This window comes from Sarcophilus harrisii, chromosome 4, assembly GCF_902635505.1.
Source record: "Sarcophilus harrisii chromosome 4, mSarHar1.11, whole genome shotgun sequence".
NCBI classification, from domain to species: domain Eukaryota; kingdom Metazoa; phylum Chordata; class Mammalia; order Dasyuromorphia; family Dasyuridae; genus Sarcophilus; species Sarcophilus harrisii.
In genome coordinates, this window is record NC_045429.1 from 291,534,509 (window position 1) to 291,551,309 (window position 16,801).

Genomic DNA, 16,801 nt, shown 5'->3' on the forward strand with positions numbered 1-16,801 from the left:
TTGGAAGGTTCTTGTCCAAGTAAGTATAAAGGAAAAACTAAGTAGAATTGGGGATTAGGAGATAAGATAGTCCAAATCCTCAACTATTTTCTTGGGAGAAAGGCTGCAGTCTTCCATAATATTTAAGTGAGTTCATAAATAGCTGCAATTTATGTATGCAAATATAAGAACTTGTGAGAATACTGCTACAATTCTCTCCTGAGCCATCCATCTTTCCTTCTCCCTCCTTTCTCTTCCTCTGTTCACATAGGGAATCATATCCTTATCAGCAGGTACTCTGCCCAAAGGGATAGAAAATTGGCAGAAATATCTTGAAGGGTATAGGCTAGGTTTGTTTTTGCAAATTATTGGAGTTAAGTAACTTGCACAGGGTTACACAGGTCCTTCTGACTCCAGGGCTAGTACTCTATCTATTACATCTAGCTGCCCTGAATTTTTTTTTTTTTTTTTTAAGGACTACTCCTTTTATCTAAAGCACTCTCACTGATTGGCCAACAATATATCCCAGCTCAAGTCTCCCTTGGTGGACCTTGGGTTCTAATGACTCAGAGTGAATGTAAATAGCAATTGTTTCCGTTTTGGCCAGAAAAACCTCGATTGTCTTCTTCTCCCAGATTCAAAAAAAAATTTTTTTTTTTGACCAGGTAAAAAAAGGTTTTTTTACCCAGCCTTAATCATTGAGTAGGCATTGCCTCAGACAAACTGAGAGCTGGCAAAGATCTTCACTTTAAAAAGGCTAAGGCCTTCCATTGCATCCAAGGGACATCTCCAGTTGTTCTGATCTGTATCTTGCCATTGGACCCAAATGGTTCAGGCAAGAATAAAGCTGGTGGTTATGTGCAGCCTGGCCTCATCCTTCCCAACATCATGGTCTTCTAGAATGAAGGACTTGATCACAACTGCTATAATACTTCCTACTTTACTTACTTGTACTTTACAGAACTCTTCTTCCTCTCCCTGTATATGCCCCTATGGAATTACCTTTCCCTCCATAATCCATTATTTCTAATATAGGTTCTCTTTTAGCTCTATTATGTATCTGACAAAACACCAGATCTACACAGCAATCCCTGCTAGCCCTGGCTTGAGTCATAGAAAGGTGAGTTTATAGGTGGTACACCTTCTTCAGCAATGAAGGCCATACTTTCTTCATTTTCTTTTCTTTCAGTATTTCTCATTTAATTAAATGTACTTCTCTTTATTATTACTTATCATTCTGCCTCCTATTACAGTCAAGTGTTTGTCTTACCTTTTCATAGATTATCAACTCAAGGGCAGCTGCACATCTCAACTTCAATTACCAAGTGTTTAAAACAGATATGTTCCATATTCAATGTTTTTTGAATGAATAAATGTATAATTTGTAAATTATGGTAGACAAGTCATAAGAATTCTCTGGCTCAAATTTTCATGAGAAAAGGTTTATCTTAAGAGGGTAAACAGTTGCCCTGTTAATCCAGAGGCTAATGGGAGGATCTAAAGAAATATAAAAGGACTTTGTTAAAGATAAAGAAGGCGGCAAACTCAAGTTCCCCAATTCATTAAAATATTGACTGTATAAAAGCACTTTTTTCCCTCCATTCCTTTTCCCCTCCTTTAGTTGATACTACTTCCTTGGAACTAGTTAGGTGACTCAGGACAGAGAATGAGGCTTAAAGTCAAGAAGATCTCAGTTCATATCATATCAGTTCATATCTCAATTCAGAGATTTTACTAGTTCATCATGAATAAGTTACTTAACTTCTTTCAATCTCAGTTTCCTCATCTATAAAATAAATGGTTTGCCCTTGATGAGATATCTCTATTCCAGCTCTAAATCTATGATCCCATGAGCCAGTCAATTTACCAAATACTAGAGATATACACTCTCTGTTGAGCACTTAGTTTGCAATTTGGAAACATAATTTTCTTTGAGGCTGAGCTTTAAAAATGCTAATTGATGTCATTTGTTTTATATTACATTGGTACATTGGTACATTGGTACAATTTCTACAAAAAGAATGCCTATTAAAAGGCATATTCAGATTCTGCCTTTGAAGAATAGAGAAGGGGCTTTTGTCAGCTTTTCTACCCTAGGAGCAGAATTTCCTATTTGGGTCCTTAAGACGGGCCTCACAATGTGTAACAAAAAACAGCTTTCTTCTTTCAATTTATCAAGATTTACTTCCTGACTCTATTTCATCCCTTTCTTCTTTATCCATCACCTGCTGAGTAAAGATAGTGTGTTAGAGGAGACTTCTAACGGCTGATGCAGAGATTAGAATCTGTATTATAACTTGTGAGTTCTGTTATCTAGAACAAACCCAGCATTTTAGACATAAAGAAACTGAAATCTAAAGCTATCATCAACACATTTTTAAAAAGTTATCTTGATACATTTCACTTTGAGGCTGGACTTCTTCCCAAGTCTAACAGTACCTAACTCATAGTAGGCACTTAATAAAAGCTTGTTGCTTGCTTGCTTGCTTTGCTTTCAAATAAAATCTGATAAAAATTAGGCAGTCTTACCCAATGAAAGAAGATATTGCTTTTGCTTCTCTGCAATGAAAATAATTTTCGAAGGCATGCTGTGGTCATATTGTCTGTATAAGGAGAAGATTCTCATTTGCACAGCATAAGCATAGTGATCCCTTTAGATAATGAGTGTTATTTTAAAAAAATTTCCTATTTACCTCTAAGACTTTTGCATTAACCTCCTAAATTCCTGGGATAATACTCAGTTGCTCTGTTTGTGTTGAAAAACTACATTGGAAGGTGTGGAAGCTCTGTGAAAATTTGCTGCATTAGTTTATGGGCCATCCAAGAAAGTTCTCAGGATCCTCCGAAATATAGGTTCCTTGAACATAACATTGTATTTATGATTTGATGTAATCTTGATAACCTTAGGAAGAGAAGAAATTATTTGGAATCTTGCTTTTTAGGTAAAAGCACTGTCAAATTTCAGAAAGAATTCATGCAGATGCTTGCCAGATATGAAAAATGAACTATGTATATGCTCTAGGACAAAAAAGGGTTAATATCTACCAGCTCAAGTAATATACCAAAGAGTTCTTCTCATGTTCCCCTTAGACACTTTTTAATAAAACCATTCAGAGATTTTTTTGTTAAAAATGTAAAACTTTTTCCTAGTAGTAAAATAGCTTTAAAAAACTAAATTTAAATGATTTAGTTAAAGTTTTTATATATTAAAAACTCTTTTTTAATGTTATCTCTCCAAGCCGCCCCCCATTGTCAGTTCATTCATTATTTGCCTCATATCCCAGTAAAGCATTTAAAAGATCAAGAATTTCCTGATATGCCTTCTTGTTCAAAAGATTTACCAAAAAAGGAGAAGAAAATTAAGAGTAGCACTCTTAAAATTATTCCCTAACATTAATACTCAGGATTATTGTACACATATTGGAACAAGAGAAAAAAAGTCAATGGTCAGATTATATGCTATATGCTAGCCTATACAACTCCCTAGAGGTCTGAGGAAATGAAGGCACTACTTAGAATGGAAGAATTTGAATTCTGGAAGCTTAAGAAGTTGAAGAATGTTTTCCCCTAACCTAAAACTGCTTGTTGAAATCTTCTTCATCCTGAAGACGAGTTCAAATCAATAATTTGATATAATTGTACTGATAGCATAGTAACCTCCTTTCAAAACTGGTTCATACTTTATAAAAGTACCATAACACTCTAATGTTCATCACAAACTGGACTCAGGTACTTTTTTTTTCTGGCCTAAGGCAATAGTGTGGTATTTTGCTCTTTGAAAGGTGCCATTGGAAGTGTCTCCTTCAGAAATACATCTTCGAGATGGGTGGGAGATACCAGCTTCTTTCTGGAACCAGTTGATTTGTCTGGGAAGCCTGAAGGAGCTATGAACTTGACCTACGTCTTTTTCTAAAAGGTTTACCTCGTCCTTTGTCAGGTTTCCTCTAAGCTTGCCGAGAAACATGTTATTACCCTGTTCTTTATCTCTACTGCTCCATTTGTTGCTCCATGGGAAGATGAGGGAAGAACTTCTAGAGATCTCTGAACTGTTATCCTTCTCCTTTACCTCTTTTTTTAAAACAATGGATTTGAGAAGAGCAAACCTCCTTTGTTGGAGCTGTTCTGACATAGGAATTCTTTCCTGTGATTTAGCCTCAGATTTGGTTGAGACTCTTTGGTCTTCTCTGTTTGTTCCAGAAAAATGTATGATGTTCAGAAAATCCTTGGGACATGGTAAAATGTTACTCCTTTGGCTTTTCCCACAGACATTTGGTTTGTTCATATGGCTCTTTGCCTGAGGCAGCCCTTCAATCCCAGCTGATTTTGTCATAGATAGAGGAATGTCAAGTTTTGGGGGTAGTCTTATCTCTTGACTCAAACTTTCTTTTGGTTTCTTGGTTCTTCTTAGAGAATCAATATTGCCAATAGTATTATGATTACTAGAAGAGCTCCTCAGAGGAGCCTCTACCTTCCCATCTGCCCACTTGCTATCCCCTTCATCATTTGTGGAAGCTGTTGAGTTTGATGGTGCTGAAACTGATAGATTTGCTTCCTTAGTAGCACTAGTCACCATCAGTGGAATGATGGATTGGTTAGTGTACTTAGGTCTTCGTCCAGACTCTAAATATTCCATCAACTGAACAGAGTGATGTTTTGTTCTGTCTTTGGTTCCCAAAGACCATCTAAGGGGCATGGTCTTGAAAGTCCCCTGTGGGTTTCTTTTAGACGTGACAGGCTCTTTCATGCTGGCGCTTCTGCCTTGAACACCTTGAACAAAAGGCTTTGAGTCAAACTTCCCTGAAAAGAGAGAGACAGGGTTATTAGTGCCTAAACCACATTCCAGAACCACTAAAAGTAATCATTTAGTCATCTATTTCCTTTTAGCTTTTCTCAGTGTTTTGTACAATCCTCTGTTGTAGTATATTATTGCTGACTGACAACAAACAAGTAGAATAGAATGACAAGCCAATATTAGGGAATTTTCTGACATTCTCTGGCATCTGCTAGCCCTGATTTAGCCTATCTTCACTAGAAGAATCTAGCTTCTACTTTTATTATCTCTAAAATGTTTACTTCTAGCTTGAATTTTCACTAACACTGTGGAAGGTCTCACATCACTTGACCTGTTTGCCTCAGTTTCTTCGTCTGTGAAATGGGAATAAAAATAGCACTCTCCGAGGGATGCTGTAAAGATATGAGATTATAAAGTTTTTAGTACAATGCCTGGCACATAGTAGATGATATATGAATGTTAGCTATTACAATTATTATTAGTTGACTAAATTTAGTCAAGCCATGGTTATAGAAGTTATTAGAATGATCATACGCTACAATTCATTAATTCCACTGGTGGGAATATACCCGAGTTAGAGTTGGGTTTTGTTACTTTTTATTTTACATTTTTTCCACCTTCTGTTCAAAGACAGTAAAATATTATGTATAACTGGGAAAAATGGAAGCTATCTAAATATGTTTAATAAAAGAGGCATAGTTAAATAAATCGTGGCCCATTAATATAATGGAATATGGTAAGGCAATTAAAGTCAACAGGTAAGGTAAATATGAAAAAATCTGGAAACATATCAAACAAAGAAAAATGAAAAAGTAGAATCAGAAGAATAGAATTAATGTTAAAAGAGGAAAAGTGAATGAGTATAAATGAACAAAAATCCTGATGGAGAATTAAAGGAAGGGGCTAAAATATTATACCATTTCAAGTATTTGAAATTAAGTATCAAAAAGATATGAAGTGTAAATATTTCATATTTAAATTGAAATAATGAACATTTGGGAGAAAACATGTGAAAAATATACGACAAAGTCTGGGAGATGGAAAGGCATCCTCTTAGGAGGAAAAAGAAAACAAATCTTATGACAAATATTTACAATGGATAATCATTCTAAACTTTTGTTATTTCTCACAACCACCTTAAAGGACTAGTTGAAAAAATGAATGCAGTTTGCTTTTACATGGCTTTCATCTGGTAGAATAGTGACTTCTTTTGAATTAAATAAGTTAATTTCAGGAGCCTCCCATGTTGCTGCATAATTATTTTTTAATTTTTTTGCATTTATTTATTTTTTTACGTACAACCTCTTTACTCAATCCATTAAGAGTGATGAAACACACAAATATATATGAATACACACAATACAAACATTTATATGTGTCTGTGCATATACACATATGTATATATATAATCCAACATAAATGCATGAGAAGTACCAAGTTCCGTGATCTCAGCTTTTTAAAAAGAGATTATTTCTAGCTGGAAGAAAAAGAGAAAACTTCACAATAAAGGTAGTATTTGAGATGGATTTTTTCACCTAAGCCTTCTTCTTTTCCAAACTAAACATTCCAAATTTCTTTTTTTTTTTTTTGTTTAATTATAATAACTTTTTATTGACAGAACCCATGCCAGGATAATTTTTTACAACACTATCCCTTGCACTCACTTCTGTTCCGATTTTTCCCCTCTCTCCCTCCACCTCCTCCCCTAGATAGCAAGCAGTCCTATATATGTTAAATATGTCGTATATATCCTAGAGCCAATATGTGTGTGCAGAACCAAACAGTTCTCTTTTTGCACAGGGAGAATTGGATTCAGAAGGGAAAAATAACCCGGGAAGAAAAACAAAAATGCAAACAGTTTACATTCATTTCCCAGTGTTCTTTCTTTGGGTGTAGCTGCTTCTGTCCATCATTGATCAATAGAAACTGAATTAGGTCTCTTTGTCAAAGAAATCCACTTCCATCAGAATACATCTTCATACAGTATCGTTGTTGAGGTATATAATGATCTCCTGGTTCTGCTCATTTCACTTAGCATCAGTTCATGTAAGTCTCTCCAAGCCTCTCTGTATTCATCCTGCTGGTCATTTCTTACAGAACAATAATATTCCATAACATTTATATACCACAATTTAGCTAACCATTCTCCAATTGATGGGCATCCATTCATTTTCCAGTTTCTAGCCACTACAAACAGGGCAGCCACAAACATTTTGGCACATACAGGTCCCTTTCCCTTCTTTAGTATCTCTTTGGGGTATAAGCCCAGTAGTAGTTGCTGCATAATTATTAAGAAATTTGCTGTATGTGCAGAAATAGCTGAGCTGTTATACTGAACCAGGGCATAAGCATTTGCCTTAGGGTTGTATCTTGTGAACTGTTCACTAGATACCTTCCTCCCCTTCGAAATCTATTTATTATAGTTCTCTGTCTTCTACTTTGAGAGGGCAAAAAGCCAGCAGCAGATTAATATAATGAGAATTTTTTTAAAATCACGATAATTTTATGAGATAATTTGATGCTAGATGCTTGATCACTATCTGATAACTTATAATTTTACCTCAATTCTCAAAACAAAAAGAACATAATGTTGTCTACCCACCTAACAAATATATATTTTTAATAGCCTTTTATTTACAGATTATATGTATGGGTAACTTTACAGCATTAACAATTGCCAAACCTCTTGTTCCAATTTTTCACCTCTTACCCCCCACCCCCTCCTCCAGCTGGCAGGATGACCAGTAGATAACAAATATTTTTAATCAAAAACTGACATGAGTATTGTATCTAATATTCAATGCTTAATACATTTATTATAATCAGCCTATGATATATAAAGTCCAAAATAACACTATATTACTGACATTCTCTGATGGAAACTGTTGGAGAACAGTGTCTAATTGCTATCATTGTATTCATTGGAAATGTAAAAGATTTTAAAAGAATAAGAAAAATATTTTAATATGTAAATGTTTCCAGAGAAACAATATCTGGTTGAATATTGTGAAACTGTAAAATTTCCTTATGACTGTTTAAGCTTTAACCTAGTCAACTCCAGCCCTGGCCATGACCCAAGTTTCAGTAAAGCAGCACCTTTGAATCATTGGCAGTACTGGTGGCTTCCAGACCTCTTAGTCCAAAGACACCAAAGAGGACTTGTAAGATCAGAAGGTCTGTGGCAACAGAGTGGGAGTCCAGCCTGTAAACTCAGCGCAGGCTGCACCAGCACAACCACAGGCCTAGCAACAACCCCAGCACCAGCTAAGCAGGACTCTGTCTAGATCTTAAAACTACAGTGATTCAGGGGCATACCTACCACTAACAGGGCAGAAAAGAGGGCTTATGGTCAGGTCACTAGAAGGATATCTGAAAACAGTTTGGGACAGGACACCCTCAACCCTGGACACAGAGCCCTATTTTAACAAAAAGTTAGAAGCCAAGTAATAGGCTAGGAAAAGGAGCAGGCAACCAAAAATATTTCTGACCATAGAAAGTTATTATGGTCACAAGAGAGATCAAAATACATTTTCAGAAGAAGATAAAGTCATAATTCCTACATCCAAAGGCTCCAAGAAAAATAAGAACTGAGCTTAGGGTATGGAAGAATTCAAAAGGGATTTTGAGAATAAAGTAAGAGAAATAGATGAAAAATTAGGAAAAGAATTAAGAGTGGGTACAAAAAGAAATACAAAATGCCAATGAGGAGAACAATGCTTTAAAAAGCAAAGTTAGCCAAATGGAAAAAGAGGAAAATAATTCCTTATAAAATTAGAATTGAGCAAATGGAAGCTAATAACTTTATAAAAAATCAAGATACAATAAAACAAAACAAAAAAAATGAAAAGATAGAAAAGAATATGAATATCTCATTGGAAAAACAACTGGCCTGGAAAATATATCCAGGAGAGATAATTTTAAAATTATTGATCTACTTCAAAGTAATGATTAAAAAAAAAAAGCTTTGGACATTTCACATCTTTCAAGAAATTATCAAGGAAAACTATCCTGATATTCTAGAATCAGAAGGTAAAATAGACATTGAAAACAATCCACAAATTCCTTCCTGAAAGATCTCAAAATGAAAATTCCCAGGAATGTTATAGTCAAATTCTGAATCTCCTAGTAAAGGAGAAAATACAGCAAGCATCCAGAAAGAAATAATTCAAATATGGTGGAGCTATAGTTAGGATAATACAAGATTTAGCAATTTCTACATTAAAGGACAGGCAGACTTAGGATATCATATTTTGGAGAGCAATGGAGCTAGGGTTTCAACCAAGAATCACCTACTCAAAAACTCAGTATAATATTTCAGAGGAAAAGGTGGTCATTCAATGAAATAGAGAATTTTCAAACATTTGTGATGAAAAGACCAAAGATGAATGGAAAATATGGACTTTGGAGAAGCATATAAAGAGGTAATTAGGAAAAGTGATATCATAAGGAACTTAATAAGGTTTATCTATTTACATTTCTACACGGAAGGATAATAGTTGTAACTCATTAGAATTTTCTCATTAAATGACAGTTTAAAGAGTATATATAGACAGAAGGAACAGGTGTGAGTTGAAGATGAAGGAATAATATCTTTTAAACAATGATGAAATTAAGGGGTGAGAGAGGAATATACTGGGAGAAAGGGAGAAGTGGAATAGTGCAAATTATCTGCCATAAAAGAGGAAAGAAAAACTTTATAGCGGGGTAGAAGAAGGGGAGAGAGAGAGAGGGAGTGAGCTTTACTCTCATCAGAATTGGCTCAAAGAGGAAATAACATATACATTTACTGAGTATAGAAATCTATCTTACTCTGCAGGAAAATAGGAGGGGAATAGGATATGGGAAGGGGAGGTGATAAAAGAGAGGACATAGTGAGAGAGTGAGTGGTCAATAGCAAAACATTTTTGAGGAGGGACAGGGTGAAAGGAGAGAGAAAATAAAAGGGGAGGCACAATTATCAATAGTAATTGTAAAAAGGATTTTCAAACAAGTTTCTCTGATAAGGTCTCATTTCATAAACATAGAGGGAACTGAGTCAAATTTATAAAAAATAAGAGCCATGTTCCAATTGATAAATGGCCAAAAGGTATGATCTATGCTCAAAGGGCTATAAATTCATGCATATCCTTTGACCTAACACTACCACTAATAGTCATGGATACCAAAAGAGATTTAAAAAACAAAGGAAAATAGCCTGTATGTACAAAACATATTTACAGCAGCTCTCTTCTCAGAACAAAAAATTGGAAATTGAGGGGTTGTCCATCAATTGAGCAATGGCTGAATAAACTGTATATGTGTTTGTGATGGAATATTACTGTTCTATGAAAAAATGATGAGCAGGATGCTTTAAAAAAAAAAAAAAAACCTGGAAAATCCTCCATGAACTTAAGCAAAGTCAAATGTATTATATACAAAGTAATAGCAATGTTCCATGAGGATGAGCTATAAATGACTCTGCTATTCTCATCGGTACAATGATCCAAAACTATGCTGAAGGATTTATGATGAAAAATCCTATCTATATCTAAGAGAAGAAACTGGTTGTGATTGAACCCTACTCTCTCTCTCTCTCTCCCTACTCTCTCTCTCTTTTTCTTAACTTTATTTTTCTTAAGAGTTTTTTTTCCCATTAGGTAGAAGATCTATGTTTTCTTTCACAACATGACTTTTATGGAACTGTTTTGCATAATTTCACATGTAGTTTCTTAAGGGGGGGTTGGGTAGTAGGGATAAGGGAGAGAACCTGGAACTCAAAAGTTTTAAAAACAAATGTAAAAAAAATTGTTTTAAATGCAACTAGGAAAAATTATTATTATTTAATAATTGATTTATTATCAATTTTAACAAAGAAAAGAAATTTATTATCAAATGTTTTAGTTCTGAAAAAAAAAAATTAAAAGTTTAACTCAAGCCCAGAAAAGGAAAATGATTTTGTCTAGAGTTACAAATCACATCAGGCATAGCCACTTTTAATAGTGATAGTGGATTTATATTTGCAAAGAATTTAATCTCTATAAACTTTTTCAGTATTCATTATTATGCAGTATAACATCTTGACAGGCCTAGCCTGATGAAGATTGGTCAAAGGGTTCAATAAATAGTGTTCTTTGTTGCTAAGAAATAAATTATATCATCTCTTGGCAAGAGATGAGACAAAGCCTGGAGGGTTTTTAATTCTAAGTTATGAGAAGTTGAGTGAGTAAGCAAGGAGTATTTTCAATAAATTATGTATAAGGTTAAGAGTTGAAATAAAATTCTACCAAGTTAAAGGATTAGTGATAAAAGAACAATTTTGTTGTGATATGAGGGTCACCTGCCAGTGGCTGCTGGAAATCTAACTCAGACCTGTAGAATGGATCTCTTCATATGAGAGGATGATGATGATACAAGGAGACTGAGAGGCAGTTGCTGTTCTCTGACCTCTCTCCTCTTCCCTCTTGCCTCCAATTTATTTCATTCCAAATCCACAAGGAACATCTGTATCAGCAAAGGTGGCTTTGCAACTCTTTCAAGTGTTATGATTCACAGAGGTGGAGACTCTCCAAGAATTGACCTGCCTCTTCACTTAGACTTGGTGCTTAGCAATTCCCCATTTTTTTGTTTTATGAGACTGTGATTATTTTTCCTTGACAACACGATCAGGAAGTTTATGCATTGGCTGTTATCTAAGTCCACATGCTAAGGTATCTGAGTCTGTATGCTAGAGAATGCAAACAACACTATAGCAGGTATTGAATCTTGTGATAAGACATGGAGGCAAATCAAACAGAAAAGAGGACTATAGTCAAAACAGGCATTTTTCATAAGTCTCTCATTAGTCCTTTGGCTCGGCCCTTTGAGGTGATGGCCCATTTAATTACCTTGACTAAAAAAAGTCTTATTGGGTCTCTTCTCCCTTTCCTTCCCTGTGGGTTGCCGAAAGAACTCTCCTGTGAGGATTCTACTCACGAACAGCTCTCAAGTGCTGCTGCTTCTTTGTTTCTTATGTTTCTTGTGTCCCACACATTGGGCACCATATGTTGTAATATGGGAGCCACCTGCCAGTGGCTGCTGGAGGTCTAACTCAGACCTGTAGAAGGGATCTCTTCATGTAAGCAGATGATGCCGATGATACAAGGAGACTAAGAGGCAGTTGCATTCTCTGACCTTTCTCTTCTTCCCTCTTGTCTCCAATTTATTTCATTCCCAATCCACAAGCAACATCTACGTCAGCAAAAGCTGCTTTGCAACTCTTTCAAGTGTTATAATTCCCACCTGTGGAGGCTCTCAGAGAATTGACCTGCCCCTTTACCCAGACATGGTCCTTAAACAATTTGAAGTTAGAAGTTTTTTTAAACTTACTACAATCTTTATGAATGTTGTTCAGATGCATTACCAGATGCATTTTGATAAAATACCACGGAGAAGAAAATAGAGTTTGGCTTGAATAGAGAACCCACTCTGAATTGTTGAAAATCACTATTAACAACATACATTTAGAAGGGAATAAAAATATAAATTTCTAAAGAAATAAGAGGGTGAGGAAATAGGATAAAGGGGTAGATGGGTGGGATATAAGGGTGGGTAGATTAATAGGAATGGAATAGAATGGGAACAACATACATACTGAAATTTCTTCTAAATTCAGACAAGATAGGCAAAGAGATAGGCAACAAGAAGGCAAAGAGAAGGGGAAAAGAAAGATGATAAGGGAGGAATTCTTGGGAGGAGAAGTTAAGGAGGGCAAGGTAATGGGCAAAAGTAAAGCAAAGGAGTTAGGAAGGATAGGAAATAAGAGACACACAAATATAAAATAAAGAGGAGGAGTAGAATTTCTTATGTAAAAAAAGCAGGGGTAGTAATTATAATCTCAGACAAAGCTAAAATAGATTTAATCAAAAGAGGAAAATAGGCAGACTACTCTATATGTCAGTCACAGTAATCAATATTGTTTTAGATTATTTAAAATAACTAGATAGTATAAGGTTGGAATATTGCTGTGATGTAGGAAATGATGAGTGGATGGAGTTAGAAAAATAGGTTAAGACTTGGACTTATAAAGGAATGTGTTATCCACCTTCAAGGAAACGGAAGACAAACAAGTAAAGTACAGTCTACATAGTTGCATATGTATGTGTTTATATATATATGCGTGTATGTATATGTGTATACACACACACACACACACACACACACACACACACACACACACATGCTTAATTGTAGCCTTCTGGAGGGGAGTTTAGAAGAATAAAGTAAAAAACACACCAAGAACAAAAGAAAACCTACAAGGAAGCAACTAAAAGATGGACAGTTTTGAACACAATGTTAGCACTTATATAGACTCTCTTGAAATGGAAATGTATTGGTTTATATTTTGAATCCTCTCATGTTCTGCTGTGTACATGGTATGTTTTTTTTTTTTCCCTTTTCCTATTTTGTACTTAACTTAAAAAAAAAATTAAAAAAAAAAAAAAAAAAAGAAAATTACTGCAACAAGCCTCAGAACCAAAGTTCCTAAAATACAGATTTTAAAATTGTTTTTCTTTGAGGAAGGAAGTGAAGTATTTATATAGCACTTACTACTGATAAGACATTGTGCTAAGCACTTTATACAAATGTTTCTCATTTATTCCTCATAACAACATTGAAAGGGAGATGCTATATTAGTACTTCCATTTTATAGTTGAGGAAGCCTAGTATTGTGCCACTTAGCTGATTTATGAAAGAAGAAAAAAAGAAAATTAGGAAGTAATAGCAACATAAAAATCATTTATATGCAAAGAGATAGCAGTGATTTTAACAAAAATGAACAATTAAAAGAAACCTTTTTCCTGTTTGGTAGAGACTTCTGAGAAGACAGGAGAATCAGGCATTTTTGAAAGGGAGTCAAAATTTGTAGAACTCCAAGATGACAGTCTTTTCTTCTGGATGCTGTTGTTACTCCTAAGCCTCATAAGCCAGTGATCAGACATGGAGGAGCTCATGGAACCTATGAGAAAAATATAGATTTTATAGTTGATTAGCACCTCAATACATTGAGGGAGAGCTTATGAAATCTAGGATAAACACCAAAGCAAAAAATAAAATATAAGAAAGAAAGGAATTTAGGAGAAGAGGGAGAGGAAGGAAAGAGGGAAGGAAGGAAGGGAGGAAGGGAGGGAGGGAGGGAAGAAAGATGAGAAAGAGGGATGGAAGAAATGAGGAGAGGGAGAGAAGCAAAGGAGAGAGAGAGAGAGAGAGAGAGAGAGAGAGAGAGAGAGAAGTAGCAACAAGAAACACAACCTTTTAGTGCTCCAGAAAACTCCTAAAACTATAAATTACATAAAAGTCACCAATTTGTTTCAGTGGAAAGATTTTTCATACCAGGACTCTCATACATTAATGACATGACAGATTTAGATATATCTTCCCATTCTCCCAACCACATAAAAAACAAACAAACAAACAAACAACCTCCTATTGTTCAGGCTTTCAATCATGTCAGTATCTCTGTGACCCTGTGAACCATAATACAAATTATTGTCCATAGGGAATTCTTGACAAAGACACTGAAGTAGTTTGTCATTTCCTTCTCCCATAGATTAAGTGATTTACTTAGGATCACAGAGCTAGTAAGTATCTAAAGCCAAATTTGAATTCAGATCTTGTCATTGAGCTATCTACCTGTCTCCATTTATTACTAATTCTTGACTGGTAAACCCCTCATTTCCTATAATTCATAGAAATCAATGAATCTCAGAGGCCACTTAATCCAACTTGACACTAAATATGAATCCCCTCTACAACATATCCAACAAATGGTCAATACAGAGAATTTGCTTGAAGACCCATAATAAGGAGCGGCTTACTAACAACTTCCAAGACTCCCAACTTCACTGAATTGCTTATGAAGTGCTCTAATTAGTATTAGTTTTTAAATTCTCATCTACTGATACTAGTTTGTCTTCCTTTTCCTACCTCAAACTACCCTTATCCTAGAGTCAAAAGAACACATCTAATCGATTCTTCTTTCACCATATATCCCTGCATATACTTCAAAGATAGTAACCTGTCTTTCTAAACTTTTCCCCAAGACAAACACGACCCATGCTTTCAGTTAATATCCTTAAAGTCCTTCTTCCTCCTGGTTATTGTTCCCAGATTTCTTCTTAACTCAGGGCTTCTTAAACTTTTCCACACATAATAACCATTTCATCTGAAAAATTTTTATGGGACCCAGGTACACAGGTATATAAAATAAGTATAAAGATCAAACATTTGCTGATAATATATCAGAATTTTACAACTCCCAGATTTAGTTACAAGACCCCATATTTGGTTGCAAATCACAGTTTAAGAAGCTGGGCTCTAGCCTTTCATAAAATGTGGTGCTCAGAACAGATGTAGTATGTCCAGGGATCAGTACCTACCATCAGTACCTAGTCAGTCTTTTTTAATAGTCTAAGATAACATTGGCTTTTTTTTTTTTTTTTTTTTTTTTTTTTTGCTACCATGTAACTCTGCTAAGAAATGCTAAGCTGATCTTTTGCAAGGAAACCAGTTGTCTAGCCACATCACACTCATTTTGTATCTATATGGTTGGGTTTTTTACCCAAAGGGAATAATTTAAATGTCTCAGTCCAATGTTCCTGCTTATCAAAATCTTTTTAGATTTTTGTCTGAGATCCAACATGTTGGCTATTTCTTCTAGCTTTTTGTCATTTCAACAAAGTCCAAGAGGCAATTCACCAGAGACATCCATCCAAATTGTCATTGATGACAACTTTTCAGGTCTGCTCTTTCAGCCAGTTTTGAATCCCCCTATACTTTACTAGTAACTGGCTCACATGTCTCCATCTTGTCCCAGGAGGACAGAAAATGTGACAGTATCAAATGCTTTGCTAAAAAAGGGTAAACTATAGCTTCAAAATCCCCTCTTACCCCCCTCCCCCAATTAGGCAAATCTAAAGGAAATGAGTTTAATTTGCCAAGATGTGTTCTTGATGACATCACACTGGCAATTTGTAATTGCCACTTTCTTTTCTAGATTTTCAGAAAATCATTAGTATCATGGGCCTAGAGCTATCTTGCAATTTTCCCATCTTGCAAATGAGAAAACTGAGGCCCAGAGAAGTTACCTAGAGCTAGAAAGTTATCTAATCCAAGCATACTATATCATTAATCATTTCTTTAATTAGATAGTCTTTATTAGGGGTTGGAGAAAAAATGAAGATATACTGTCTAAAGTTTAGAGACTCTATTGTCTCCTGAACATTTTTGAAAATTGGTCCATTTCTGTAGTCTGTCATTGTTTGTATTCGCTCTGGTCTTTCAAAAGAATAGCTCAATCAGTTGTTTTTATACCTGGGTTCCTGGGACATGGTGACTTATTTTTCATTTCTCAATTGAGCGAGATTCTCAACTGATGCAAGCATGAGAAAGGCACTAAATTTGTGATCAAAATTCCAGCTCTGATCCATGCCACATTTGCAATCTTGGATAAACTTTTCCTTGTCTTGGCTTCAGGGACTAGATTAAATGATCTCTAAGGTCTTTTAAACATCTAAATCTTATTATTTTCTTTCTTTCAAAATCTATTCTTCAACTCCTTGATATGTTTCACTTTGTTTTTAGACATATTGCTTCTGCTTTCCTGTGGCAAATATCTCACTGCCTCCTAGCTTGAAGTCTCTGTTCCAGGGTAATATGTCAGGTGGGGTTGACATTTTTGGAAGCCCACCTCAACCAAAAGACAAAAGTCTATCATTAGGAAACTGAGGCAATGGAAGGATGGGGCCAATAGGGTAGAGGGTTCTCTGCTTGACCTCTTTCTTGTAGGACATGTTCTGAGACATTTATCCTTGACAAAGAAGCCTGGAATAGAAGCTAAATTATCCACTGATGCCTCTGGCTTTTAAATAGGCTCAAAAAAGGTTGTTAATCAGAAATGGCAGACACAATGGCTTGGATGGCATGTAGTTGCCCCTTACCCTGCAAATGAGACCCATAGTCACCAACTACAATCTTTAGGGCTCTTTCAGCATCTTTCTATGCTTCTTTCTTCAG

The 16,801-nt window shown here is 35.3% G+C and overlaps 1 protein-coding gene across 2 annotated transcripts in view; it reads right to left on the reverse strand.

Moving 5' to 3' along the window:
- Positions 1-411: 411 nt before the first annotated feature.
- USP43 (ubiquitin specific peptidase 43) overlaps positions 412-16,801 on the reverse strand; it is a 129,709-nt gene continuing 113,319 nt past the window's right edge. For both annotated transcript variants that reach the window (XM_003770427.3, XM_031965504.1), the window contains exons 14-15: positions 13,581-13,745; positions 412-4,776 (exon numbers count right to left, since the gene is read on the reverse strand). In XM_003770427.3, coding sequence (XP_003770475.1) covers positions 3,692-4,776; positions 13,581-13,745 — 1,250 coding nt within the window. In that variant the 3' untranslated portion in view covers positions 412-3,691. The remainder of the gene's footprint in view (positions 4,777-13,580; positions 13,746-16,801) is intronic.